At 45.8% G+C, this 27,652-nt stretch overlaps 1 protein-coding gene across 1 annotated transcript in view; it reads right to left on the bottom strand.

Moving 5' to 3' along the window:
- Positions 1-214: 214 nt before the first annotated feature.
- The window catches only part of LOC117397391 (phosphatidylinositol 4-phosphate 3-kinase C2 domain-containing subunit beta-like), a 32,177-nt gene continuing 4,739 nt past the window's right edge, over positions 215-27,652 (bottom strand). Inside the window, exons 2-33 of the mRNA XM_059003570.1 lie at positions 25,446-26,321; positions 24,960-25,060; positions 24,562-24,722; positions 23,433-23,553; positions 21,296-21,407; positions 21,103-21,182; positions 20,870-20,933; positions 20,601-20,747; positions 20,307-20,340; positions 19,524-19,719; positions 18,197-18,319; positions 17,237-17,404; positions 16,153-16,264; positions 14,389-14,531; positions 12,290-12,478; positions 11,928-12,021; positions 11,555-11,649; positions 11,018-11,198; positions 10,572-10,679; positions 10,051-10,143; positions 9,756-9,885; positions 9,504-9,640; positions 9,080-9,249; positions 8,676-8,832; positions 8,341-8,450; positions 7,861-8,062; positions 7,462-7,586; positions 7,250-7,367; positions 4,716-4,803; positions 3,778-3,884; positions 3,342-3,470; positions 215-3,003 (exon numbers count right to left, since the gene is read on the bottom strand). Coding sequence (XP_058859553.1) covers positions 2,806-3,003; positions 3,342-3,470; positions 3,778-3,884; positions 4,716-4,803; positions 7,250-7,367; positions 7,462-7,586; positions 7,861-8,062; positions 8,341-8,450; positions 8,676-8,832; positions 9,080-9,249; positions 9,504-9,640; positions 9,756-9,885; positions 10,051-10,143; positions 10,572-10,679; positions 11,018-11,198; positions 11,555-11,649; positions 11,928-12,021; positions 12,290-12,478; positions 14,389-14,531; positions 16,153-16,264; positions 17,237-17,404; positions 18,197-18,319; positions 19,524-19,719; positions 20,307-20,340; positions 20,601-20,747; positions 20,870-20,933; positions 21,103-21,182; positions 21,296-21,407; positions 23,433-23,553; positions 24,562-24,722; positions 24,960-25,060; positions 25,446-26,243 — 4,791 coding nt within the window. The 5' untranslated portion in view covers positions 26,244-26,321 and the 3' untranslated portion in view covers positions 215-2,805. The remainder of the gene's footprint in view (positions 3,004-3,341; positions 3,471-3,777; positions 3,885-4,715; positions 4,804-7,249; positions 7,368-7,461; positions 7,587-7,860; positions 8,063-8,340; positions 8,451-8,675; positions 8,833-9,079; positions 9,250-9,503; positions 9,641-9,755; positions 9,886-10,050; positions 10,144-10,571; positions 10,680-11,017; positions 11,199-11,554; positions 11,650-11,927; positions 12,022-12,289; positions 12,479-14,388; positions 14,532-16,152; positions 16,265-17,236; positions 17,405-18,196; positions 18,320-19,523; positions 19,720-20,306; positions 20,341-20,600; positions 20,748-20,869; positions 20,934-21,102; positions 21,183-21,295; positions 21,408-23,432; positions 23,554-24,561; positions 24,723-24,959; positions 25,061-25,445; positions 26,322-27,652) is intronic.

The following is a 27,652-nucleotide window of genomic DNA, read 5'->3' as shown; positions in this document are numbered from 1 at the left end:
TGCACTCTGCCCTTGCTGTTGAGGATCAACGAGGAACCTGGTCTAAATACCAACACCCAAAGCATGGTACTGTATGTGTATGGGAGTTGGAAGAGGTGCTATTATAGCATGCGATTGTCCAGCTGTTTAGGGAGAACTCCTTTGCGGTTAAGCCTTTACCAGCATGGTGTAGGTGTGAGGGAAACATTATGTGACTTAATCATAAGACTTAATCAAGCTTTTCAAATTTTATTACTTAGTGCAAATAAAATTAAAAAAAATACACAACTTAAATAATTAACCTGAAAATCTAAAACACACACTTTGATAATCTATAATAACAACAACAATCATAATAATATGCTCAATATTTACAACACACAAAAGTCCTGTTCAGTTTGAACTTCCATTCCATCCTATATTCAAACAGGGCGGTCAGAGCCACGATAAGGACCCAGCTCATGGGGCTGCTTCCTGTGTTTATGTGGTGGGGTGGGACCCCTTATCTGCCAGCCACTGCTGGATAACACACCCCCTCACTGCTTGCAAAGTACAAACAGCTTCACATCAGCACAACACCCATAGAGCAGTCCATAGCATGTGTAACATGTGCTCATTCATACTGTCAAAAACACAGTATCCATTCATAAAGCCATTCCTGCTGGAGAGTGCTACTTCACTCGTTGCTCCTCCAAGTCTATTCCAGTCCAGGAACATGTTCCAACCAGCTGCCAGCTGCCAGTCACAATAATTAAGGATGTTTAGAACAAAGTCTCGGACCAGAACCATGGGATTCGAGTTGCTAAAGATTTGATACTACAAAAAATAAGTAAGGGGTTTACTCATGGAGTATTGTACCTAAATTCCATCAAATTTATAACTCAGCCATGGTGTTGGTCATTAAATAACCTCTCTATAATGCCACAATGGCTAGTGCTAGAATTTTGAGAACCCCTTCTAGCTGGTTGCCTCAGCTGGATGGAATTTTTCTAAAGCCCACCCAGCAAGAAGGGCGTGGCCATGTGTCAAACCCAATCAAGAAGGAATCCTCCCTCCCAGCCAGCTCAACACACCTGATTAGGCCATGTGGATTGGTCAGATAACCTGTGGGTATGTAGCACCATGGGTTACAAAAGAAAACATATAATAATTCAAAAATCACATATAATAACCGACTGAATTTCAGCACCTCGTGACAGATTTGCTGGCTTCGTATCAGAGGTAAACCCAATGCACAAAAAACATAGTGGCTACCTCCTATTAAGTCATTATTCGCCCCAGTTAATGGGCATATAAAATCAAATATTGTGGTTACAAAAAAAAAAAAAAACAACACTTTAACTTCCAACGATTTGGACCGAATTACCAGAGAAAAAGCAACAATAATAAAATTCAATCAAACTGCAACTATCACAGCTTTTGTACAGATTAGGGACGGTTTGCATTCGTTACAGTGGTTTTTAAAGGAAACAATGTTAGTGTTGAAAACAGGCAAGAGACAGTGAAGCATAGGGGGACATCTATCCAGAGATAAAGATAAGGTGTTATTGTTTACCTTTAATTCGATTGGCTTCGTGCCCAAATGCTGCAATAAAAAAGATCATTCTAAAGTAACCCCTAAATGATTAATGATATTCACCAGAATAACATCAATGACATAACTACATGGATCTAGAACCAGATTGTTACAAGTGCAGCCTTGATTTTTTTCCCCAGAATAGCAGATGAATAGAAGTGCATACGCTGCCAGCAGGCTCACCCTCCACGTTCACTTTCACATCACCTGGAAGCCCTGTGTAACTTAAGATCTTTAAAGCACTTCCAATGCAATCCGCTGATAAAGAAAAGTGCAGTGTGAAAGCACCATTACCCTTAACCTTGTTCAGATGGCACTTTAAAACGTGCAACCATGCTGGCTTTGACCGTGGCACACTAGTGGCTATTTCCACAAGACTCGTCTTTACTATCCTGGGGAATCAAATACAAGGGGGAGGGGATAACTATACAAAGACTCCACGAGTCAACAGAATCCAGTTGGGCTACAAAATGAAGACACTTAGTTGCCCAATTCATAATTCAATATTCTGATAGCCACAAACTATTGGCTGCTTGGCATCAAAACCCATGTACAGTACAAATCCAGAATCACCTTAAAGAGACTGGGCAGGGAAAATTCATACTGTTGTACTATAAAACACACATGAGATACATACATTTATAAACTGTATCATATTCTATATAGTATATATTTATCATATATACTGCATAACGTGCAAGAGCTCACATCAAGCTCCAATTATAGAACAGAATTAAAAAAGAAATAACCAGATTCCTTTTTTCTTCAAACATCTGTTTTGTCTCTGAGTCATAAGCAACTCGCAGGATACAGTATAGACAGATGGGCAGGTGCCATCCATCTCCAAAGCCTTCTGCATCTCCTTTCCGCAGTAAGTTTTGTAGAGATTAATCTGCATTAGGGGTGGGAGTAGGTAGTGCAATATCAGAAACAGACAGATTCCTGGTGCAGGGAGGTGCATTACTGGAGGTATCAGAACTCCAGATTTAAAGTAGTAAACGGCAGAGCTGTGCAGAATATCCCAGATCTCAGAAGGGTTTGTGTTGCCGATGCAGAGTGACCCCATCTCCACTCCCCCACTGGGGGAATATTCTTCCATGTCTTTTCTTCCAAATCCCTTGGCTGTAAACTTCGTCTACCCCTTCTCTCTCCTTCACAAAAATACACTCTCCCACCTGTGTCCGGTGTTCCACCTTTGACAGATTCTCACTCCTGATCCTCTCCCTCACACTCCCCATCCCCTTCCCTCTCTACCGGACTGTGTCCTGCCCGACCGTGCCCAGCTGGTACCAGCCCACCCTCCTGTGGCTGGGGTCGAGGTCGAGGTCTCGGAGGGCGATGAAGGTCTCCCCCAGCAGCGTGTTCTCCCAGAACGCCCCCTCGCTCAGCACCCGCAGGTGGATGACTCTCTGCTGCAAGTCTCCACGTGGGATACCATCATAGACCAGCTGGAACAAAAGCACACAAAATGAACCGTGAGCCTGAAGCCGACACCGCTTAGGTCTAACAAGCACACATTTACTCTCCAGGCCCCCATCTTGCTGTATGTAAGGTTCTTGCTCGCTTTTTTTGTCGCATACTATCTGCTCATTAATCTAGCTGCTTTGCAACATTTCAGGGTCAATAGTCCAAAAAAATGAGCCTGCTTACACTCCACTTGTTACGTGAGTGCTCATTGTCTTTCCCTGTCTCTGCCAATCAGTCTTGCTCAGACTCTGGTCTTGTTTCAAGTGCCTGGAGCACTATGTTCTCCCTCGCTCCCTCAGTATCACGCTCTCAGACTCACCATCTCATTGTAGGTGGGGTTGCAGGTGCGACGGCCCCCCTTGGTCTTCCTCTTGCTGGTTTTCTGGGGGTCGGGCAGGAGGTAGAGCTTGACATACGGGTCAGGATCCGTTCCGTCCTGGAGGGGCTGCTGTGGGGGACAGGAAGGGGGGAGAGGGGGGTTAGTGCTTTGCTGGAACAAACGACACACTGGTAGCTATTTCTTCAATCAATATCATAAGATCTCAGAATGATGCAATCATGACACAAGCTCCCATTCTTGCTCTAACCTCTCCAATCTCAGTATGAATGGTAAACAAGCACCCCCCAACACACACGCTGCTTCTGCCCACCGAGGAGCTACTGACTTGTATACCTATGAACTCTGTATGATTGAACTCTGGAAAAGCAGCTGCAGTTGCCCTGCTCTTCTTTGTTTCCCTGGCAGTCGTACTCACCAGCCCACGGATGTGCATCACCATGATAAAGAGCTTGTCGCTCTTATAGGAGATGGAGAGCTTCACCTCCCCAACCACTCGACCTGCAGGGGGCGTCCACAATACTTCTGTGACGAGAGAGACAAGGGGGAGGTGGGGTGAGACGGGACCACAGAGCTACAGGTGCCCGTATAGTGAGGGGCACTGGAGCTCAGTTTGTAGTGTAGCAGGATCTGTGTTATGCACTTCCACGGTACTAGTACTTTATAGCTGGCAAAGTAGAGGGTTACTTATGTCAGAACTCAGTAGTAAAGTTTGCACACTACTATCTTTGCTAATGTGTGAGGCTATAGTCCTTTATGTTGCTTGTTTTACTGTTCCCATAGAGATCTGTGTCATTGCCATGACCTTCCAAGGACACTCTGTACTGTATAGTCCAGCTCTCAGGCTACAGCAGGCTACTCATGTTACTAGTCCGATTGCTCAGGGAAAGATCAACATTGCCTTATCTTTCCTGGCTAGTTAAGTTAACAACCTAATCAGGGTTGTTGCCCAGGCTTGTTGCTTTATTTACGACTTCTGGGTGTTTGCTCATGAAAAGCACTATGCAAATTCAGTTAGTAAAATGTAAATTGTATTGTAAATAAGAGAAATGTAGTCAGGTGACTCTGGGCTTGAATCCCAGGTCATGCCATTTTGTGTGACCTGAGATTATCTCACATTATCTCCAGGTTTAGGCACCAGGTTTGTGTGATTGTTGGAAAGAGTCAAATCATACTGTAGGCACGCGCAAGGATAATGTAACTGTGAAGTCTGCCATCTCCTCTGCTGGGTGGTAGGTCGTGATCTGCCTGTGGCTGTGGCAGATCCAGAGTCTAACACCACCAGCGGAACAACTCGAGAAAGAGAGAAGAACGGAGGAAAAGCACCCGAGAGAAAGGGAGTGACAGGAGACTCACCAGCTGGTTTTGGCGGCAGGGCGTTGACTACTGTTCCCTGTCTGTCGTCTCGAGGGAGGGGGTGGAAGAAAGTGTAGATGAGGTCACACTGTGGAGAGAGAGAGAGAGAGACACAAGCTGAAGTTTTTTTTCTTCTTTTTTTCATGGATTGGATGAATAAGGGGAATGGGCAAATGATCAGAAAATTGTTTGAACAGATGCCAAAAATAAAAGACAAGGAAGGGGCGAGTTAAGCTTTAAAAACAGTTGGGAAACCATACAAACGTGCAGTTTCTCCAACTACCGAACTATTTTTGCTGTGCAATCATTGTGGTAATTCCGGCCTGTCTGCTTGTAATCTGATCTCTTAAGCCACACACTCTGCTGCTTCTATAGCACAGACAGTAAACACATTTCCAAATAAAGAAATGAACAAACATGTTCACTGCTCCTCCCTCTCCCTGCTTCCAAGCAAAATAAAACCTCCATGAAAGTGCTGAGCACTCATCTCCCACAGAGTGACCCATTGCATTTCAAACTAGTGGTTCCTCAGGCACTAAGCTACACTAACCCCCTGCCACATTGTCCACCAGGGCTGGGGTAATTGTAGCTGCATAATTGTAATTATACCATATAACTGGTCCATTACAGTTTTTTTCAATCATTATTCTTGTACTTTCAACCACTTCTGGTGACCTCATATATTTATATTTATATATATATATATATATATATATATATATATATATATATATATATATATATATATATATATATATATATATATATACACACATACACACACATACAGTACTGTGCAAAAGTTTTAGGCAGGTGTGAAAAAATGCTGTAAAGTAAGAATGCTTTCAAAAATAGACATGTTAATAGTTTATATTTATCAATTAACAAAATGCAAAGTGAGTGAACAGAAGAAAAATCTACATCAAATCAATATTTGGTGTGACCACCCTTTGCCTTCAAAACAGCATCAATTCTTCTAGGTACACTTGCATACAGTTTTTGAAGGAACTCGGCAGGTAGGTTGGCACAAACATCTTGGAGAACTAACCACAGTTCTTCTGTGGATTTAGACAGCCTCAGTTGCTTCTCTTTCTTCATGTAATCCCAGACAGACTCGATGATGTTGAGATCAGGGCTCTGTGGGGGCCATACCATCACTTCCAGGACTCCTTGTTCTTCTTTACGCTGAAGATAGTTCTTAATGACTTTCGCTGTATGTTTGGGGTCGTTGTCATGCTGCAGAATAAATTTGGGGCCAATTAGATGCCTCCCTGATGGTATTGCATGATGGATAAGTATCTGCCTGTACTTCTCAGCATTGAGGAGACCATTAATTCTGACCAAATTCCCAACTCCATTTGCAGAAATGCAGCCCCAAACTTGCAAGGAACCTCCACCATGCTTCACTGTTGCCTGCAGACACTCATTCGTGTACCGCTCTCCAGCCCTTCGGCGAACAAACTGCCTTCTGCTGCAGCCAAATATTTCAAATTTTGACTCATCAGTCCAGAGCACCTGCTGCCATTTTTCTGCACACCAGTTCCTGTGTTTTCGTGCATAGTTGAGTCGCTTGGCCTTGTTTCCACGTTGGAGGTATGGCTTTTTGGCCGCAAGTCTTCCATGAAGGCCACTTCTGACCAGACTTCTCCGGACAGTAGATGGGTGTACCAGGGTCCCACTGTTTTCTGCCAATTCTGAGCTGATGGCACTGCTGGACATCTTCCGATTGCGAAGGGAAGTAAGCATAATGTGTCTTTCATCTGCTGCAGTAAGTTTCCTTGGCTGACCACTGCGTCTACGGTCCTCAACGTTGCCCGTTTCTTTGTGCTTCTTCAAAAGAGCTTGGACAGCACATCTGGAAACCCCTGTCTGCCTTGAAATTTCTGCCTGGGAGAGACCTTGCTGATGCAGTATAAATACCTTGTGTCTTGTTGCTGTGCTCAGTCTTGCCATGGTGTAGGACTTTTGACAGTAAACTGTCTTCAGCAACCTCACCTTGTTAGCTGAGTTTGGCTGTTCCTCACCAGTTTTATTCCTCCTACACAGCTGTTTCTGTTTCAGTTAATGATAGTGTTTCAACCTACATATTGAATTGATGATCATTAGCACCTGTTTGGTATAATTGTTTAATCATACACCTGACTATATGCCTACAAAATCCCTGACTTTGTGCAAGTGTACCTAGAAGAATTGATGCTGTTTTGAAGGCAAAGGGTGGTCACACCAAATATGGATTTGATTTAGATTTTTCTTCTGTTCACTCACTTTGCATTTAGTTAATTGATAAATATAATCTATTAACATGTCTATTTTTGAAAGCATTTTTACTTTACAGCATTTTTTCACACCTGCCTAAAACTTTTGCACAGTACTGTATATATAGATAGATAGATAGATAGATAGATAGATAGATAGATAGATAGATAGATAGATAGATAGATAGATAGATATATAAAGGTTATATAGTATGCTTCTGTATTTGCACCTTTGATTATTGCTTGGTTGTAATTCTGCTGTAATTGTAATTAGGTTACCTGTGCCACCTCGGGCGCAGCGTGCATCAGGTGCCAGACGTATCCGTTCAGCTCCTCCTTGCGCCTCTCTGCCATCGCCTCCCCGCGTGATCGCCCGATAACAAACCGGCTCGGGAAGCTGGAGGAGCGAGACGCAATAGGGTTTGTAAGATCTAACAGAACACGCCAAACAACGCAACGCAGCACACTGTGTGTGTGTGGTGTAGGTGTACCTGGGCAGTTTGGAGGAGGGGAAGAGGAGCCTTAGTTTGCTGTGCAGCTCGTGAAACTCCTCAAAGCCCCGCTGCACAAACGCTGCCTCCTGATGGCCGTCGCGCTCCACTTTCACAATGTAGGTCTGCAGAGAACAAGCACAGCGTGACTCTCACAGCACATGGGGGATACAGTGTGCATCATCTAAATGTCTTTGCAGTACATTTCTGTCAATAGGCCTACCTATTTATTAGCTTCTACATATTTTATACACTTACCAACTTTCCATTTATCACTACCACCCTCCCAGATATGTGCACCATGCAATACAAATATGATTTTAGCACAAATTGTGAAGATGTGCAGAACACATGCAATAGGATATTAAACAAGCTATAAAGCAGTGCTAGGTCACTCACATATCCCTTGCTGGGGCTGTATGTTCTCTGGTATCGGCACACGTACAGGTTGCGGATGAGCCCGTCACTCTTGAGGCTGTGAACCCGCGGGGCAAAGGACAGAACAGGCTGCTCCTCCGCGGAGGCGAACTTCATCTGCGCCAGGTTGTGGATGAAGAAGTTGAGCTTTGTAGCCACGCTGCCCAGACTCGACTCAATCAGCCTGCAACCACACAGAAAGACAGTGTCAGTGCACAGCATCCACCACCCAGTCACCTGGGACCACAGGGCAACCTGCCCGGAACACAGCCTGGACTGTGCACTTACTGTTGATACTGGATCACTTCCATGGCCATTCGTCAGAACTACTTAAGTGTTTAAGAAGATTTTAAAGTAGTGCTGCTTTAAAACACTGAGCTGCCTATCCAGGATCTAACTATTGTGGCTGTTGTTTAACGGTGTAAATGCTCTCGTTTTCCTGCCGGCGCTCTGCAGGCTCACCTGGTGAAGTACATGGTAGCATCTGCCTCAGACTCGTGCGGGCGCAGGGCGTCGTACACGTACTTGAGGTCCTGGAGATCGGAGAGCTCGGGGATACCACAGGATAGCATCTACACAGGGTCATGGAGGGAGGGCAGGGGGTCAGGCAGTGGTCAGAGGGAACTTAGGTATCGGAGGTACTTATAATCTACGGCAGACATTTATTATCCTTAAATATTTAACTTATGCGTATGTATTCACTTTAAATCATTAGTGTGCCAGGGAATATAACAGTTTACGCAGCGTGATCTCCAGTCACTGTTATCTAGATATGCAGTCAGCCTCAGCTCTCGTACCAGCCCCAGCAGGTTTAGGAAGAGGTGTGTGTGCTTGCGGATCAGGTTGTAAGCCTCGCAGCACAGGTCCACAAAGTCGTGAAAGCGGCTGGATGGCTTGTCTCCCCCGTTGATCACGTACGCCATGTCCGAGGTGAACACGAAGGGGGCCCGGTCCCTGCAAGACATGAGACAGACCAGAGCGCGTCACTCCGCCACTCATCCACACGGTTTCACAGGAACAGTACAAACACATAGCTAATATCACTGCTGATAACTCCAGATCACACTTGCTGAACACTTACTATTCTCAGAAGAGGAATATTCTTATTTCGCCCTATCCTTTTATCATCATCATCATCTATTCCTAAGCATCTCTTGCTAGAAACAGTACTCTCTGCTGACAGATATTCTCTTTTATTTACCGTTTGATGTTGCCGAACATCTGCGCGTGGCCGAGGAACTTGCCAAAGTCGATGTGGAACATGTGCCCACTGGTCTTCAGCATGATGTTGTCGTTGTGTCGGTCGCAGATCCCCAGGATGTAGGTGGCCACGCAACAGCCTGCGCATGAGTAGATGAAGTTCTCCACCGCCTAGACAAACACACAGGGAAACAAGATCACTAAATCAGGGGTGGAAATAAGACTCCTATTGCATAGCAGTTTCACCCATTCCAGGGTTTAATACAAGCTTGATTAGTGTACAGGTAACAAGCTCAGGTGTGTCTTATTAAGCTCATAACCAGGAATGTATCTGCTATGCAATGGGAGTCTTATTTCTACCCCTGCAAATGACCCTGCTACAACGCTGTCATTTTCTGGATGGTGGAGCAGACAGGCCCCCTCACCTTCTCGTACTCGTCCTCATTGGGGTTGTGTTTCTGCAGCCAGTCAGCCAGCGGCCGATCCTTAAAGGAGCCGGTCACTCCGTGTTCCACCTGGATCTTCCGCAGTGTCTCTGCGTTCGGGATCATCTCCACCATTCCTGCAATGCAAACAGAGAGTGAGATTTATTACACGTTTACCACTGCTGCCTCCGGTACTACAGAGCAGTAACAGAGCTCCCGTTTCATTTCGTATGGCAGGGTTTAGTCTCTCACCTCGTCCGCGGCCAGTGGAGAAGCAGCGGAAGATGACCATCCTCATGTCCAGCCCCTCCTGCACCCAGATCTTGTTCATGATGCGGATCATCTGCAGGGTCAGCATGTCCTGGCGAAGATCATCCCCTGACTGGACACAAAGCCAACAAGGGGTGGGTCAAACATAACTAAATCGCACAAGACTGGCTCAGCCATGTTTTTGCAGTTTAATCACTGCTGTTAAGATGTACTAACAACTATAACTTGCACGCTCCTTAAACGTGCCTCAATGAATTTTGTTATATGCAACGTGTACCTTGAAGATTACGTTGATGTTGTCGCCCAGCGGGTCCACGTTGAGGAAGGACAGTTTCAGAGGAACAGCATTGGAGTTGAAGTAGGAGCAGGCCTGCGAGCAGTAGATTATTATTATTTATTATTATTCATTTCTTAGCAGACGCCCTTATCCAGGGCGACTTACAATTGTTACAAGATATCACATTATACATTATTTCACATTATACAGTTATCACATTATTTTTACATACAATTGCCCATTTATACAGTTGGGTTTTTACTGGAGCAATCTAGGTAAAGTACCTTGCTCAAGGGTACAACAGCAGTGTCCCCCACTGGGGATTGAACCCACAACCCTCCGGTCAAGAGTCCAGAGCCCTAACCACTACTCCACACTGCACCACACTGTAGAGACAGAGACAGCGAGAGGGGGAGTGTGAGGGAGTATTGGATGCTAGTTTCTTCTGGAGAAGTTACCAAACGGTCTTCATGGACGGACCCACACACAGTTCCCATCCCATCCTGTCCCCCCATAGTTACCGGGATGTTGATGCCCTTGACCAGCAGGCTGGGGTTGAGAGGGAGGCGGCAGGTGCAGTTGACTGTGAAGAACTGCCCCACCTCGTCCAGACCCTCGCGCAGAATCGCCTGGAACAAACGACACTATAAGGACCCGAGCTTTTTACACTGCACTGAATTCACCTGCGTTGGGCTTTAAAAAGGTCAGCTAAAATTCTGTTTATTGTACATACAAAGGAACAGATTTATCAAGGTCTTTACTTCAAACTGCAACTAGCACCATTTTTTAAGGGGAGAAAGGAAAATAAACCTGTTTCATATAAGATAACAACTAGACACTCCTGGGTCCTTAAAAGTAACCTTGTGGGTTGTTTACAAAGCAAAATGAGTTTATTCTATAGGGTGATGCAAAACATTTGTCCATAGCGGCAGCTCTGGCTGTGTATAGTATGGTTTAGCGCACTGACCTGTCGGGAGGAGGGTGAGGCCTCTCGCACACGCTGCGCTACCTTGGCCAGGATACCGACAAACCAGCACTGCCGGTCAAACTCGTCTCGAAGCCCCCTCCCCGAGCAGCACAGCAGAGCAGCCAGCAGGTACTGGTAACGCACACTGAACTGGGAGTCCTGGAGGGCGTCCTTCAGCAGCCTGGAGAGAGAGGGGAGAGAGGGAGGGTCTGAAGTGGGGACACCCTCCAAGGCTTTTAAACATCCAGCCCTGTGAATCTCTCAATTAGACAGTGAGATTTCAATACACTCTGCGGAGGATATTAAATGAACGATCGTGGAGTACAGCTCTGGAAAAGAAAGTATGTACAAAGCTAAATTAAACTGCTAAATTCTATGAAGGTAAGTCATTCCGTCACTGAATTTGAATCAAGTTGCTCAGGTGTCCTCTTTTTTTTTTTTTTTGCTAGGCCAGATCTTATTTGCAGCTGTCCAGTCCCAACTGTTCTTATCTTCTGACTCACCCGATGCTCCAGAGGGCGCTGTGTCAGTACTCACCAGAACAGGTAGTGTGCGATGCGAATGTCCCCGATGGCTCTTCGCAGCAGGAATCTCACCAGAGGGCTGTCCAGATAGCACTCGTACTTCAGGGCCTGGGCAAAGCGTGGGAGAGAAGGAGAATGCACCCCTCATTAGGATTAGGAAGCTTTTCATTTACAGGTACCTATTGATCCCTTAGCATGAGGTCTCTATAACAAATCTGAAATCCTGAATGCATTTCAATTCTAAGATCCCCCCCCCCCCCCCAACCCAACCCAACCCAACCCAACCCAATCCTGACCCTTCAATCACCCCCCCCCCCGCCCCCCCAATCCAACCCAACCCAAGCCAACCCAATCCTGACCCTTCACTACCCCCCCCCACCCCGTACCTGCACCAACTGGGGTAAAAAGTCAAGCAGCTCAGGGTCTGAGATGGAGTCCATCCACTGGACTGCTGTGCGCCGCAGCTCCTGATCTGGGAATCTACACACAGCGAGAGGGGTTAATGTTCCTGGTAGAGCAGTTTTCATGAAAGACTGGAGGATGAATTCAATTCTTTTTAATAGAGAGCATAGTCACTAAGTAAATGCTGACACTCTTTCTTAGTTTTTATATTTCGACTCAAGACGCACACTGGTTTTATTCTTGTAAAGCAGACTTGTAGTGTAGTTGTTTTTTAATCCCTCTTGCTATAAAATGCAGCCCGTCTCCTAATGCTCTAGGTTTGTGAGTGTGTGCCTGATTGTCTTACATGGCGTGCAGCAGCCCCAGAGAGTCCAGGTGGTTCATGCAGGCCCATTGCTTCAGCAGCACGTAGATGTCAGGCAGACAAGCCCACTCCCAGCTGGGGGCGCTAGCGAGCACCAGGGGTAGGCAGCCGCTTTCAGCGTGGCAGAAATAGCGCTTCTCCCACAGCAGCTTCCTGTCCTCCTGAGTAAGCCTAGAGAGGGGGCAGAAAGAGAGAGGGGCAGTTAGACATGGGGGCAACAGGACTAGAAAGGCAATTACACTTTCGACTGCTCTTAGAAAGGCGGGGGGGGGGGGGGGTGGGGGGGTGCGATAGGCAGGGGAATCAGAGAGAGCCAGTTACAAAAAGAAAAATACAAGCTGTAAATAGAAAAAAATAAAATGTTGAGTGTATATAATGATGAATACCGGAATAGTGCTTAAAGCATTTCCTGGAATGGATATTTTTGCATCTTAAAAGTTCCTGTCCCTTGATGGACTTATTTTAAGTTGACAGGAGATGGTGGAACTTTGCTGCTGTTTCAAGGTTTTCCGCCAGGGGGCGATGGAGCCCTTTTAAAGCCAGAGAGCCAGGAGAGTCAAAGCACTGTTTCTGTCAGCATGTTTTCTCAACTCCCCTTTGAATCACACAGCCCAGGTGAGATCAGACAGGAAGAGGCACACCTGAGTGGCCATACATACAGGTGCAAAGTGTTTATGAGCACCTGTTGTAGAAGATCACCTGCTTTACACAGTACAGTTAGTACTAGAAAACACATTGAATCCTGATAGATTCAATGTCATGTTAGCTGCAATATTCTACATACATTTTGGCACATTTATCAAATAAAATCAACAATAACCAACTGAATAAATAAATACATACAGCCATATACAAAGATACATGCATACATATAATAATAATAATAATAATAATAATAATAAATGTATAAGCAAATAAGCCAAGCAGACAAACATTTCCGCTACTGCCTTCATCGTTGTATTTATTACATGGTTTGATAAAGGCACTAGCTGAAACATTATCTACCAGACTTATTCGAGTTATGGATGAAATAATGATAAAGACCCAGGCATGTTGCTGCTCTTTCTGGGTGGGTCCATGGCAATGCCCCTCCCATCCGGTGATGTGAGCCAGGCTCCTCCCCCTGGCTTCTCTGTCTCTTTGTTCCAGCTGCGAAGCGGAGGGGGTGCGTTGGAGACGGTCCCTTTTGTGTTGAGTCCCTGAGCAGCAGTGTCCCGTTCCCCTCGCTCCACCAGCCAAGCCTGGATCAGATTGCAAGCAAGCAGGCCGGCAGGCGGGCTAGAGCACTCAACAACACCGCTTGAGTCACAGAGTCCTGGACCTTCTGTCTGTGTGTGTGTGTGTGTGTGTGTGTGTGTGTGTACGCACATGTCCCCCCAGGGTGTGACCAGCCCTGCAGCACAGCCAGTCCCGTATTGAATAACCACCCCAAATCAGGGACTGTCCATAGAACATAGCAATGGGGGGAATTTTTAAAAGCCATGTCGGACCATTAATTAGCTGTTTTTGATGAGTAACGGTTTTACAACATGTTATAGGTGTATTTTTGTTTAAATATTTCTGTATTTGCTGGACACCGACTAGATAAAAGTGATTTTCAAGGCGTTCTGTTGTAAGCACAGACTGGGATGGCGGTGGTGATATATCTTGGAGGGGGAGGGAGGTTCCTTTACAGATGGCCCCTTTGCCTATACTGTACCACACCCCTCCCCCTCCATCTCAGATTCCATTTCTCTATCACTCTCTCAGATTCCCCATCTATGACCTCCCCCCCCCCCCCCCTACTCCCCACTCTGAATAGCGCTGGGAATGCCTCAGCTCTGAACTGGGAATACATACAGAGAACTGATTCTGTTATGGGGATTAAAAATTCAGGAACAATGACCCAATATAATACTGCAATATACTTCCATTACACAGCTCTTCTGCTGCAAAACATATTGATACCGAAGAGCAACACCAACATTAAAATGTCAAAGCAAGTCACCCCTCACCAGATCTTGTGAAGATTAACATTACTTTACATTTAGTTGTTGCTTTGAAAGGCACCAGTTGTGCCGTTTCGGAAACAGGAGTCTTACCAGAAAAGGGACTTCTTGTGCAGGACGTCCTGCAGCTGTCTCTGGCTGTCCCGGTCCAGACGGCTGAACTCGTACTGGGGGCTGAATTCGGCGGGCGGGGGGGTGGTGAAGCGCACCTCAAAAGAGGATGAGGGGAAATCCACCTGTGGGACAGAGAGATGGGTTTCTATTGGAGGGCACTTAACTGAGACACAAACTCAGGGGTTGCTTGTCCATTTTTGTAATTGTTGTGTGCTCAAATTATATATTTTAAGGTATTAGGGAATTTCAAAGAGATTACTAAATTAATTAAATTTAATTAAATCCTATTATTTTAACTTAGAAAATGCCACGCTGATGTTACAAAATGAATAGCAGAGAACCTGAGAGTGAAACAACAGCAACTTTTCGTTCAGTGTTGTCTGCAAAATATCTGCATATTGCAAACTTCAAAAGGAAGAAGGGGGCTGGGGGAAGTGATAATGTTACAAGTGCTAATAATACAACAAGTCTCCGAGGGAGGGGCAGAGAGAGAGAGAGAGAGAGAGAGGCTGGTCCTGTCAGAGAGGCAAGAGGGAGGGAAGGAGGAGAGAGTGGAGGGTGGCTGGCTGGAGCACTGCGGAAAGCATTGTGCCACATCATCAACCTGAAAAAGAAGAGTGGCAGAGAGAGAAGAAAAAGTGATTGAGGGGAAGAAAAAATGAATAACTGAAAGAAATAAAGATGCAACAAGCTTGCAAGTAATACATCACCATGCAAGACAAATACAGGCTCTATACAGTATGTCCTGAATGCAAATACTGGACTCTCCCGTTGTCTTAACCACAAAGAGGGCACTACAATAAGGGTAGTGCATACTAAACGTTTACTAAAAAATGAGGACATTTTCATACTGGCTTTCTGTAAATACAGAATAGATTATGGTATTCAGCAATAGTCTGACAGGGGTTTTATTCTTGCATTATGAAGGCCGGTTGTTCTGCAGTGTCTGATTTCTATCCACACAGCTGTTCAGCCTCCCCTCTCATCTGGAGCAAGGCAGGAACGCTGGCAAGTTCAGAAGACAGCACTGAAACTTTTCACTGCATCTTGCGCTCCACCTATTTCTTTTCACACATAATCACAAGTATTTGATTATTCTTATTCACACTTCCATTATCAGCTGCTTACAAATCTTTCTGCATCGTACTTCCACCGATTAACTGGGACAGCTTGTAGTTCAAAGGTCACGTTCCCGGAAGCTTGTTCTAGGACCTCACTGTTGGTTTTCTATTCCCACAAGCATGATGGGGTGCAGCGTTTAGGCCGCAAGCTCTCCCGGGTTGATCCCAGAGCATGCAGCTCAGAGACAGAACAGTGTTGTTAATCCATCTATTCATCAGCCACCGCAGGAGTCCCTCACAATAGTGTCCATTCACAAGCTTGCCCTTACGAATCCATGTCCTGTTACTAACAGAAGCAGAACTTTGAATGCAATAAATCTGGGTATCCAGACTGGAAAATACCCGGGTATTAATTATAATTTCATAGCCTTGCTTGAGATCAGTTTTCCTGGATTCAGACTCTTTGGTAAACTGGTTGTAACCTGTGCTGCATCAGATACTTAAAAGCTGCAAGATGATCAATTAGCAACAGGTTATATAAATTGATAAGGGTAGGAAAACTAAACCTGGGATGGGTCTGAATACTTTTACAATAGGCGGATATAACTACAGTAAGCACTGCATTATACTGAGAGCGGGACAGCGATACAGAGAGAGGGGGTAGGTAAGGGGATGGGGGTACCTGCAGGATGACGCTGTCTGGCTGGCTGAAGTTGGGGCTGCTGGATCGAGTGTTCCTGCTCTCTGGGGTTGAAGGCCACAGTCCCAGCAGCTTCCTCCCACACGCCAGAACACTGTGAAGACAAACACTGCGTCAGCCCAGACAGCAGGGTGCAATCCCAAGGAGCAAGCTATTGCAAGGAAGGACCATCCTCCAGAGGCTCAATGAGCGCACAGCAAGACCCCATCACAACCTGTTTTGCAAACCTTGTTGAGCACTGCATACTAACTCAAAGCAGGTTCCCAGTGGAAACAGTTTTGAATGTAATCTAATAGGGTAATCATAAACACAGTGTTCCAGGCCCTGTAAACTAATATATTAAGTTGCAGAATCTGAAAGCACTGAAGCCAGACTCATGAGATCCTGCGTTGATGGAAAGGGACACTAGCTGAGAAAACCAGCGAGATAAAGAGATACTGAGAGAGAGGGGTGGGGGCTCTCCCCAGCACACTCCGTACTCTTCCAGGGCTGAGATTGGAAACAGCTGCTTTTTGCTCCATTTCTCCGGGCAGCTTACCAACCGGAAAGCCGACAGATTCCCTGGCATTCCTCCGGAGTGGCCAGGATTTCTTCAGGGACAGAGCTCCTACCAGACCAGAGGGTCACGTGAGTCTGATTTAAAAATGTCAGCTTGTAAAATTAATCAACTGCATGGCAAGTACTGCAGCGCTTTTTTTTCCCTTTCAAAATAAGTCATAAATGTTTCAAAACCAGGAATATGCACCAAAGTTCTAACTACTAGAAAAAGCACCAATTCTGAAGCAAAAGAAAACAAGACGTCTTTATTTTCCTGCTCAGCAATTCTGTTTTTAATTTGTAGCTTCTTTTTTTCTTGAACTGTACAAGAATGTTTCCCTTGCTGCCAGTCCTGTCTGGTCTGTGCTGTGCTCACCCCCCCCTCCCCCCCAACTCCCAATCAAAAACTGAATCAGTAGGCTTTTTTCTTGATAAATGTGTCGCTTTACTGCCAAAGTAACTCCTTCGGGGCCATTTTGGTCCAAGTTGTTTTTCCAATGAGTCAATGCTGCTTGTCTACTGGACTCACTGTCGGAAGTTGAAGAGTGGCATGGTGACCCAGCCCAAGGCCTCTGCGCTGCGCCGCTGCTTGTTTTTCTCCTCAGCGCCCCCCGGTGGTGGCAGTGGCATGGCATAGAGGGTAACCGTCAGCTGCGTCTCCCTCGGCAACCTGTTTATTTGCACTGGGAAGCAGATCCTAGGATAGAAAGAAAGAGAGAGAAATATAGAGATTGCCAAACCTAAACAAAAGGAATCCTGACTCTGCTTGAGACGTGGGTATGGACAAGACCATGTAACTTCCTGTTTAGGTCTGCAGAGCGAACATCGACACAGAGAAAGCCACAGCGGGGTCAACTGCAGATGGGATCGGAGACGTGGTGTCAGAACTGGACCTGCCTTCCAGCCCCACATTCTGCGGACGCACGCTCCCACTCGAATAACACCAGCCCAAAACAATCTGCCCCAGTTTATCCAGGGCTGGAAACATCTGCGGGCCCGATACCCCAGGACAGGGAACTTAAAGGGACGCTCAGCCCAACCTGTGGGATTAAAGGGGAGGGCGACAGACCCGCTATTTGGTCCAAATGGTAATCCAAATAGTAATCCTAATGTGCTCATGTGTGTCATTAGACAAATCTCCTGGGCACCGATAATACATATACATATACAAATTTGGGGCCACAATACTGAATAACTTTGTTACTCTGAACCCAAATAGAAGTAAGTCAGTCGGAGATTGATCCTGACACCCTCGGGAATGTGTACTAAGGTGTCATCATAACTGTGTTGCCTTGCAGGAGTGTCACCACTAGATGTCTGTTGCCAGCGATATTCAATACCCCAGAAGTGTGAATTAGTCTACAGTTTCTGGAGCTTCTGAAGCAAATAAAAAAGCCATTCATATTTAAAAGGGTCTGGAGTTACCCATCTACAGCAGGTTATGCTCTATAATGAACCAAGGAGCCATGACCCCAGCCCTCAGACTCACCTCTGGTCCCACACCACCAGGTGAAACAGGTACTTGCTGACGACCTGCTTGCTGGTGTGTTGAGGGCTGCAGAGTTCCACACCTCCGTGACTCAGTGAGCATGACAGGTGGAAACCTTCGTAACTGCAGGACAAACAGAAACAGAGACAGAAGAAAATCAGAAGGGAACTGCAACTATTTAAAAAATAAAGATAGAGAGAGAGAGAGATACACAATCCACTCGTGTACATTAAAAGGTGCTGTAATGAAAGCATGGCGGACTCTCTGATAAGTCTGGATCGACATGAAGGCTGCTCTAATGTAGGAAACCTCAATAGGTGTAGATGTTTTGGTTCACAAGTGTAATAGAGTTTGGTCTCAATCCACATATCAGTAAAACACCACATTACAGTATGCTGCACAATTGGCCATCATTGGATTGGCATGGAGCCTGGACTGTTCCTTCCAGGGTGGCATGTGGGGAAACCGCATATTGCCAGTGCTTGTGTTAGCGCCTCTCTATTAATTAAATAGAGAGTGCAATCCAGCATCTTTCTTGAGCACCACACTGTATTAGTTTGGATAGGGTGAGGGCTGAAGGAGGGATGGACGGAGAAGGGTGGGAGCAGATTTGGGGGGGGGGGGTTACTGTGTGATCAGTGAACAGCCAGCCCCCCCTCCCCCTCCTGACAGACAGATGGCATGCGACACAACGCCTGCCCTCCCACACCATGTGACAGGTGCCTAGCGACCAGCCAGCCGCTCTCAGTCAGAGAGGTCAGAGGCCACGCAGGGTTCCCAGGCTGCCTTCTTTGTCAGGCACCAATCATCAATCAGCATCCATTTCAGAGGGGAACAATGGCTGAGTCCCCAAGGATCAAGGGGCGGGGCCAGGCACCCCAGGGAATGGAAATGAGATGGGTCGTACTATTCAGTCACACTCCAGGCAGGGGTGGGAACTGCAGCACTGTGCCAATCAAAATGGAAGGGGGTGGGGTAGAATGGTAGGTTGAAATTAATATGAGTGTGTCTATGTATAAACATATATATTATATAAAATTAGCTAAATTTTGTAAGAATAAAAAGTTTGTTTTGTTGAAACCTTGATTGTGGACCTGGACTTTTGGGGGTTGCCGTCTATTTCCTTTCTGTGTCTCTACAGCTGGAATTAATTTAATTGAAAGGGTTTGCACCAAATCATAAAAACACCTGTCATATGAAGCACAAACTTTGACTGAAAGAGTAATGCTACCCCTGCTAAGCACCATAATGATGAACAGTCGCAGTTGATCTGATCCGTAATGTCTAGCAGTGCCCTGTGGGTTGGGTATTATTGCCGTGATTGTACCTGGCAGCCCATGTGATCGGGATGCGGTGCGCTGCGTAGATGTTGAAGGACAGCGGGCTGCTGATTAGCCCTGCCTCCTGCGTGGGCGCGGTCAGCCGGCTGCTCTGGATGGCCGTGTAGAAGTTGGAGTTGAAGGTGGCGCAGTACAGCTGTACCAGGTCCAGGATAGAGGCCGTCAGAGACTCCACCACCCTCTCTGGAAAAGAGTGTGAGCGTCAGACATCAGGTACAGCTCACACAGCAGATCTTACAGTATAGGACAGCATACTGTTTATTAATAAGCATTCTCAGGTTAAAGAAAAGCAGTTGAGAAGAAGGAGAAGGAGAAGAAGAAGAAGGAGGAAGAGAAGAAGAAGAAAAAGAAGAAGATTGTAGGTTTGTTGTCTGTGCATCAGACTACACTCACTACAATCTGAAATCTGCAGGAATGCAATGGATTGAAAACTTATATCAATGCACCGCACTATAAAATACACCTAAGAACAGACTGCTTAGCAACACAAAGTACAAGAAGCTATTATAAGAAGTGATATGAGGGTTGACCAAAAGAAACGTGATAATGTACTTTGAATAGGAAATGAAACAGTGCCAAACAACTGACCCTCACAACTAACATCTCCCTCTGCTGCAGACTCTTGGTCACAAACCATTTGTTTTTAATGTTTATTTAAACACAGTTTGAGGAAACTAAACATGCTTAAAGAGAAGATACATCTCAACTAGCTTGTTCCTGGTTAAAAGCTTCAAAATAAATGACTAAATAAAAGTGGATTGGCTCATTACCTCGATTCGCTCTCTGCGCCAGCACTGCCACATCCTGTCAGGGATGAGAGACAACACAGCTGTCAAGACACACAGTATTCGAAGAAGAGAGAACTGAAACATCACACTACGCACACAAACCACACCGCGGCTGGGGAATTCAGAAATATTATTTTTTTGCAAAGCTTTGCTGTTCTTAGAATAAAAGATAAAACTAAAATGTGTTTGCTGCTCACAGCCACACACACACACACACACACACACACACACACACACACACACACACACACACACACACACGCTCTCGCCCTCTACCTTCTGGACTCGGGGCTGCAGACGGCAGGGACAGGCGGGCAGCAGGCTCAGAGCGTTGGTAATGTCGGGGGTCTCGACGGCTGCCAGCGAGTTGCACAGCGCCTTTACGGACTGAACCAAGCGCTCCACAAGAGGGGGGAAGTCTGCCTGCAAGAGAGATACGGAGAGAGAACTCAAAGTTGAATTCCATGATTAGTGCTGTCTGGGGTCTGCGAAACCAGCCGATAGGGCGCTGTACAGCTGAAACATTGATCCACTACGAGCAGTACCTCAGCCAGCAGGAAGCACTCTCCCTCAGTGTGGAAGGTATCAAGCAGCAGCGTCAGGGCCTCCCTGTCAATGAAAGAATACAACACGATTACATGCATATAATAGCTAGAGCAAGAAACATCATCAAGTGTACTTCCATACAACCGTCTCCCACCCTACTACAAAAACCTTCACTTTGTCACGGATTTTACACAGAGCCCTGTAGTAATCCCTTAAGTGTATGTGGCCTTACCTGGTTACGGTTTGTTTGATCGGTCTCTCCTGTAGCAGAATGTTGTGATTCATTGTGGAAAGAGATTTGTCATCATCTTCCTGTCAATCAGTAACACACGAACCAATTAGAAAGTCACAAAAAAAGTACTACCCCTAGTCTTACAGCTGAACCCTGATTCCACTGGAACACCACCACCCCCTGGTCCACTCACCCTCCTGGCGAGCTCCCTGCACACAGCACTCCTCTCTGTCAGGCTCAGCCGGATTTCCCAGTCAAACTTGAGGCACTGTTGGATATACTCATGACTGCCCAGCATCTGGTTACTGAAACACAGGAACACGTTAGGTTAGAGACACAAGGGTGAGAGAGAAATTAAAAATATTCATTGTAGCTATGGATTACATAAAAACGTTGCACCTGCTCAGGAACTCTTTAGAAACTATAGTGAACTTAACCTGAACTACTTGGCTTTTTTTTCACTTTTTCTTTTTCTGTGACATGGTTAAATGAAAGGATACTAATTTATAAGCATGCAGCAATATCCTGCTCCTACTAAAAGTGTGTGGTACAGTAGGCAGTTAGTACAGCTGCAAGATTGCTTTCAAAGCAGCTGGCTGTTTTGCAAAGTTTGATGTTATAAGGTTTACTCGTTATGGCAATATTATTGAATGATCATGCCAAAGAGATTGTGAATTTGTGCTCTACTGGCACGGACAGAGGGAGAACAATAGTCCCGTTAAGCACAGGAAGTCCCTCCCTCCCATGACGGTAAACTGTAACCTTTCGGTTATCTGGTAGCGCCACATTTCCTGCAACACAACTGCACTAGCCAGCTGCGACGGCAATCGCCTCCTCAGACCTTCCCTCCCTCCTTTACTTGCCTCCGGTTCTCTGTGAGCCATACAGGACGATAGACTAACCCTCACTTTGACATGCATGAGTGTGACACACAAGCTATATATCAGGAACATGCTGTAAAAAATGTCACAACCAAGTTGCACACACACCAACAAATATTCCAGTACTGGTACTTGTTGGAGGCTGTATTTTAACAAGAACCCAAGAGTATCTAAAAAAGTCCCAAAGGATATAGTGTAATTAATCAGTCACATAAATTATGGTTTGTTGTTTTAAAACCGCACCACTAACCCGTGAACAAGCTTCTGACCAGAGAGCTGGCAGTTCCCAGCCAAGCTTCCTGTCTCACCACCCTACTCCTATGACATGACAGGCCTCAGGACAGAACTGCGGCTAAAAAAACATAGCACTCACAGGCAGAGACTGGGGAGAATTTAGGAATCAAAATAGCCCCTACAAGCCATTGAACAGAAGAAGGAGAACAAGAAGAATGAATTTAGTGCCCGATATCCCTGGGTTCAGTTTGAACACATAATAAATGGAAAAACGTTGAGTCATCCAGAACTCTGCTGCCCACCTGGTGTTCTCTCTGCCTCGCTTCGCCCACGCTACTCCACTACTCCGCTCGCTCCACTGGCTCCCGATCACCGCTCGCATCCAGTTCAAGACTCTTGTACTAGCCTACAGATGCCTTGACCAGACTGCACCCAGCTACCTCCAGACCCTCATCTCTCCCTACACCCCCACTCGACCTCTCCGCTCCACCTGCACTAGAAGACTAGCTCTACCTCCGCTACGCTCCCCTGCCTCCAGAGCCCGCTCCTTCTCCACCCTTGCTCCGCAGTGGTGGAATGACCTTCCTACAGATGTCAGGACTGCCCAGTCCCTGACCACATTCCGGCGCCTCCTTAAGACTCACCTCTTCAAACAGCACCTGTAGAACTCCTCTGTTTGTATCCTGGGACACTATCACCCTTCATGTAAATGTGCTTTATTTTGCTCTCATCTGCCCCCTATTTTACTGCATTTAATCCTGTACTTCAGAATACTGTAATCTGCCAAGTGTTTAACCTGTAGTACTTTGTATTTAATCATATCCTGATGTAACTATCACTATTATCTGCTGTATTATTGAATTGTGGTTTGTCACACTTATACTTTGCTTGAACAAAAGTTATTGTATTTCTTGCTCTTATTGTATTACTTGTATTGTAACACTTAATGTATTTGCTTACGATTGTAAGTCGCCCTGGATAAGGGCGTCTGCTAAGAAATAAATAATAATAATAATAATAACTGTAGTAAACTTAACTGAAAAGATCACACTTTATAATCTCTCAGTAAGAGTTCCCTATATTAGCCGCACTCCCTGTATCACTGCACCCTAGCACAGTTTAGTTTGAAGCCCCAATCTGCCGAAATCACTACATAGCACAACATACAGAGTGGAGGGCTGCGAGATGGTTTACTGAGGGGAGAGCGTTGCTTACTTCTGCAGGAACTCCTCCAGTCCGCAGGGTTTGAGAATGAAGTCGTCTACATCAAAGCAGTCAAGGTTATCTTGTGCATAGCACAGAGTCTGGTAAATGAGCAGGTCCACAGTGGATGAGCCTGGGAGAGGTGGAGAGAGAAGGAGAGGGGGAAGAGACAGAACTGTGAACACCGGTGCATGTTAAACTAGGAGCACAGAGACCTACAAAAAAAAAAACAGGAGTGCATTTTATATGAATGTAACGGACGACAGGCTGCTCATTATAATGGGGATCTCATATAACAATATGAAAACTAGCCTGCAGAACGGATGCAGTACCATCGTTTTCCTGGACTGTAATTGATAGTTTTATATAACAGAATACTGTTTAATGCTGCCACCTTTAAGAGAGGAGATGCATATTAGACACACAGAGGTAGTTCCCTTAAGTGGGCTTACTTATTGTTGCATTTTCCACCATGTGCACCTGTAAGTTTTCATGGCTTGCACTTATTTGGCTGCTAGATTGTACAGCTTTACTGTATTAAATGGGCATAGGAAATTAGCTCAAATGAATGGCATGCTAATTAAAGGGAATTTCCAGTATACAACAGTTACACTGTTTGCGAAGAAATACATATGACATAGATTCCAGTGCTGTGAAATTCAGTTTTTTTGTATTAAAAAAAATTGTATTCACACTGTACGTTGTAGTAGTGCAACTGCATATGCTTTCAAACTAGCTGTTTGGCAGATTTCCTGACTGACATCTCACTGACACTGCGTTACTCACACAATACTGGCACAGTGAATAATAAAATGAAGGCTCTGTACCTAAAAATATCTTCTTAATGCTACTGGATCACAAGCAAAGGAAAAAACTAAAACTAGATCAGTGTTTGGGCAGTGTTTTACAGAATCCTAATGACTATTTGTAGGAACGTAGCAATGTTCTGAGGAATTAAATCAAGTCTGAAGTTCCTGAAACCCTTTTAATCTGTTTTAGAAAGGTTTACTTATTCTTATTTTTTAAAGCCAGTGCTTAACCTAAGAGAATGCTTGTAAGCACTATTTTAGAATAGGGCCCATTGCAGCAAAGGTTCTTGCACAGTGAAGGCTGATGAAGGGTACATTTATCGAGACCTTACCATCGCAGGTGAAGGTGAGGGGCTCTCTGTGGTGGTCACTCACGACGGTCACCTTCATGCTCACGCCATGACCGTACTGCTGGTCATCTCTGGCCACGGCCGGACTCCACACGAAGCCTGGGTTCTTGCAGCAGTCAGTGTAGGAATAAGCTGAGCGCAGCCTGCCAACGCATACACAGGGTCAGAAGGTAAGAAAGAGCTCCAGTGAACACACAGGATAGAACAAGCAAGACAGATAGAGATCTGGGTGAAAATTAGGAAGGGGGCTACAGTGTAACAATGAATGGGTTTTAACAAGAATGTAAGAAATGCTCTTGAAATGGACAGGTACAGTTGCTGTAGAAGAGATTGTATATACAGGAGTAGTGCAATACAGAGCGACAGATAGAGACTCTTACACATCCAGCATGTGACAGAAAGCAGCCACCTCCTCGTCTCTCTCCTCGGACACCTGGAACAGCTCACAGCCAAAGCCAGGCACCCTGGAACGCAGCGTCACCTGCAAACAACACACACTCAACTTAACACAGTGCGTTCATTAACACGGGTCTAGTGTTATACAGTCGCCACAGTCTGCATGCACTGCCCTGTGTGCTACACAGAACGGTAAAGCTTTACTAGAATGCTCATCTATAGTGTACTGCCACCTTTGTCATTAACTTAAAGTTTCAGGCAAGTGCCAAGTTTATTCTTATTATAAGCAGAGAGAGAGAGAGAGAGAGAGAAACCAGAGAAACAATACTTTAATATTCCATCTATTTTTTGTAACCAAGGGTATACATCTTCCATTCACAGAACAGGTATAGGTTTGCATTACGCAATGCATGCAAGCCAATAAACCCCCTATACTATCACCAAGAAACAAGCATTGCTCGACATCTTACTGGGTCTGCAGAGACCCTCCGGTTGTCCTTGTTGTTACGGCGGAGGGGCTGGTAAGTGCGGGGGGGTATCTGCGGGGGGAGGGTCTTGCTGCGGGCGACTGGTTTCCCGGAGGTCTCCCCACTCCTCCTCCTGCTGCTGTGAGGGAAGTCCCCATTAAGCTGGGCCAGGGCCTCATTGAGCTCCTGATAGTCCCTAAGCTGGTCCTCCTCCCCGGAGCACAGCTTGGGCTGCTCAATCTCGGGGGTGAAGAGGTTGATGTCTCGGGGAGTGGAGCTCCGCCTGGCCGGGACTGAGGGAACCACGAGGTCCGGGAGGATAAGGCGCGGGGGAACGGCTGGCGGGGTGTCATGGGAGGTCATGTCTTTGGGGAGTAGCAGAGACGAGCCTCCGTCTTTAAAAGGCCGATCGAGGATATAGATGGGCTCCTTTGACGTGTCCCGGGGTTGGAGATTGATTCTTGAAGGGTTGGAGAGGCTCTCCTGAATTCGGGGGTGCCGGTTCAGATTGGGATCGGACCCCGAGAGCCCCTTCAGTAGGGAAACACTGCCTCCTCCTGTGGTGTTGTTGAGTTTCTTGTTAGCCCCGTGCGTCTGTGTGGAGATGGAGGGCACCGACATGGGTAGCTTGCCCACTTGCCCCACACTCCTTCCAGGGGGAGTCTGGTCCTGTTTCAGCCTGGATAGGGCGTCGTACTCCATCTGCAGGGCCTCAGCTAGAACAAGCTCACGGGGGCTCAGCCCCAACTCCCCACAGCCCCAGTGCTGATCGCCATCGCTCTGTGTCTGTGCCGCCGACATGATCCCACAGGGGGAGTGCGAGAGACTGCAGACAGGGGGCGCTATGGGCTCTTAGGGAACTGCATCAGGCTTGGAGACCTGCAGAAGGAAAGCGCTGTTAAAAAGTTTGTAAAGTTAATATTATACTTAGTACAGTAGCTTTACATAATCTTGGAACAAAAAAACAAACTCCTTGAGTTACTATGTGTACAATTCTACTATGTTAAGTTTCCTTTATGTATCCCCCAAAGTTATGAAAGGGCAACTTCTCGAACTCCAAAGAGTTCACATAAACTGTTAATTTCTAAAAATGTCATAAAAAAATGTATGACTGAGGGGGATATAAGACTTCCATGCTTTGGAATTGCTCCTGTTTCACTGAGGTGGGGCCATTTCAATGCTGTGTACTGAATTAAGTGATACGACAATAAAGACCATGGATCTTCAAAACAAAAATGATGTCCATGGGATTTTTTTGGTTAAAAGATCTTAAGATGTTTTTGAAACATCTTAAAACGAACAGTCAATACCCCAAACCTTCCATACAAGGGTTCACTGTCCTTCCTTAGCAGAGCAAGTGGGAGGGAGCCAGAGATAAGAGATGCAGGGCAAAGTCCCTGCCCCATTTACACTTTGTACCACGACTCAGCCAAGCAAACACTCACAAACTCCAGTGTGTAAACAGCGTTAGCAAATGTTAGCATTTACAGTACATGACAGCTGCAATGAGGTCAGGTGGCTGATAACACAGCCTAAAGAAGCCTCGTTTACATGCAAGCTACGAGAAAGTCCACTGCATACGGTATGGGCACAGCACTGGCATGCTCTTGTGCTGTATGAGACCCAGCAGCAGGCAGCTCATTGCATCTGACGTACTGAGCCAAGACTCCGAGACAGTTTCAGTTCCCCCCTCCGCCCCCGCCGGCCGCTTCAAGGACACTCAGAAACACCGCAAGGGAAGTCCTGCTGCTTTTGAATGACTTTTCCTTCCTGTGCCGACCGCAAGGCTGTAGCCCATCACAGGGGGTAAAGACTGAGAGGAAGCCAGTATCTCCAGTTAATGTACAGTACCGACAGAAAGCACCCCAAAAATGACCGGACAAAAGTGTGGCAAATTACTTACTCTGTGCGAAATACACTTTTCTTTAATTTGAATTAACAGAATACCATGAAGGTTATAGTGTTTTAATGTTCACATCGCTGTCAGACGTTCAATGCAAAGAGGCATTTAAGCTACAGTGCTTCCATCCCAGGATATATTGTAGCCTTGTGTGACAGGGTATACCCTGTCCTTATATTTATTTGTATTATTTTTGTATTATTATTTAGATGTATTTGTGTTAAAACAATGCATTATTTATTGTTGTTTTGTTTGGCAAGGAGAGTTAAAAACCTTCTCTGACAAAAATACTCATGCGGAATGTGGCTGT

The sequence above is a fragment of the Acipenser ruthenus genome, chromosome 29, assembly GCF_902713425.1.
Source record: "Acipenser ruthenus chromosome 29, fAciRut3.2 maternal haplotype, whole genome shotgun sequence".
Taxonomy (NCBI): Eukaryota; Metazoa; Chordata; class Actinopteri; order Acipenseriformes; family Acipenseridae; genus Acipenser; species Acipenser ruthenus.
The sequence above is the reverse complement of the archived record's forward strand: the minus strand, read 5'-3'. Positions and strand labels throughout refer to the sequence as shown.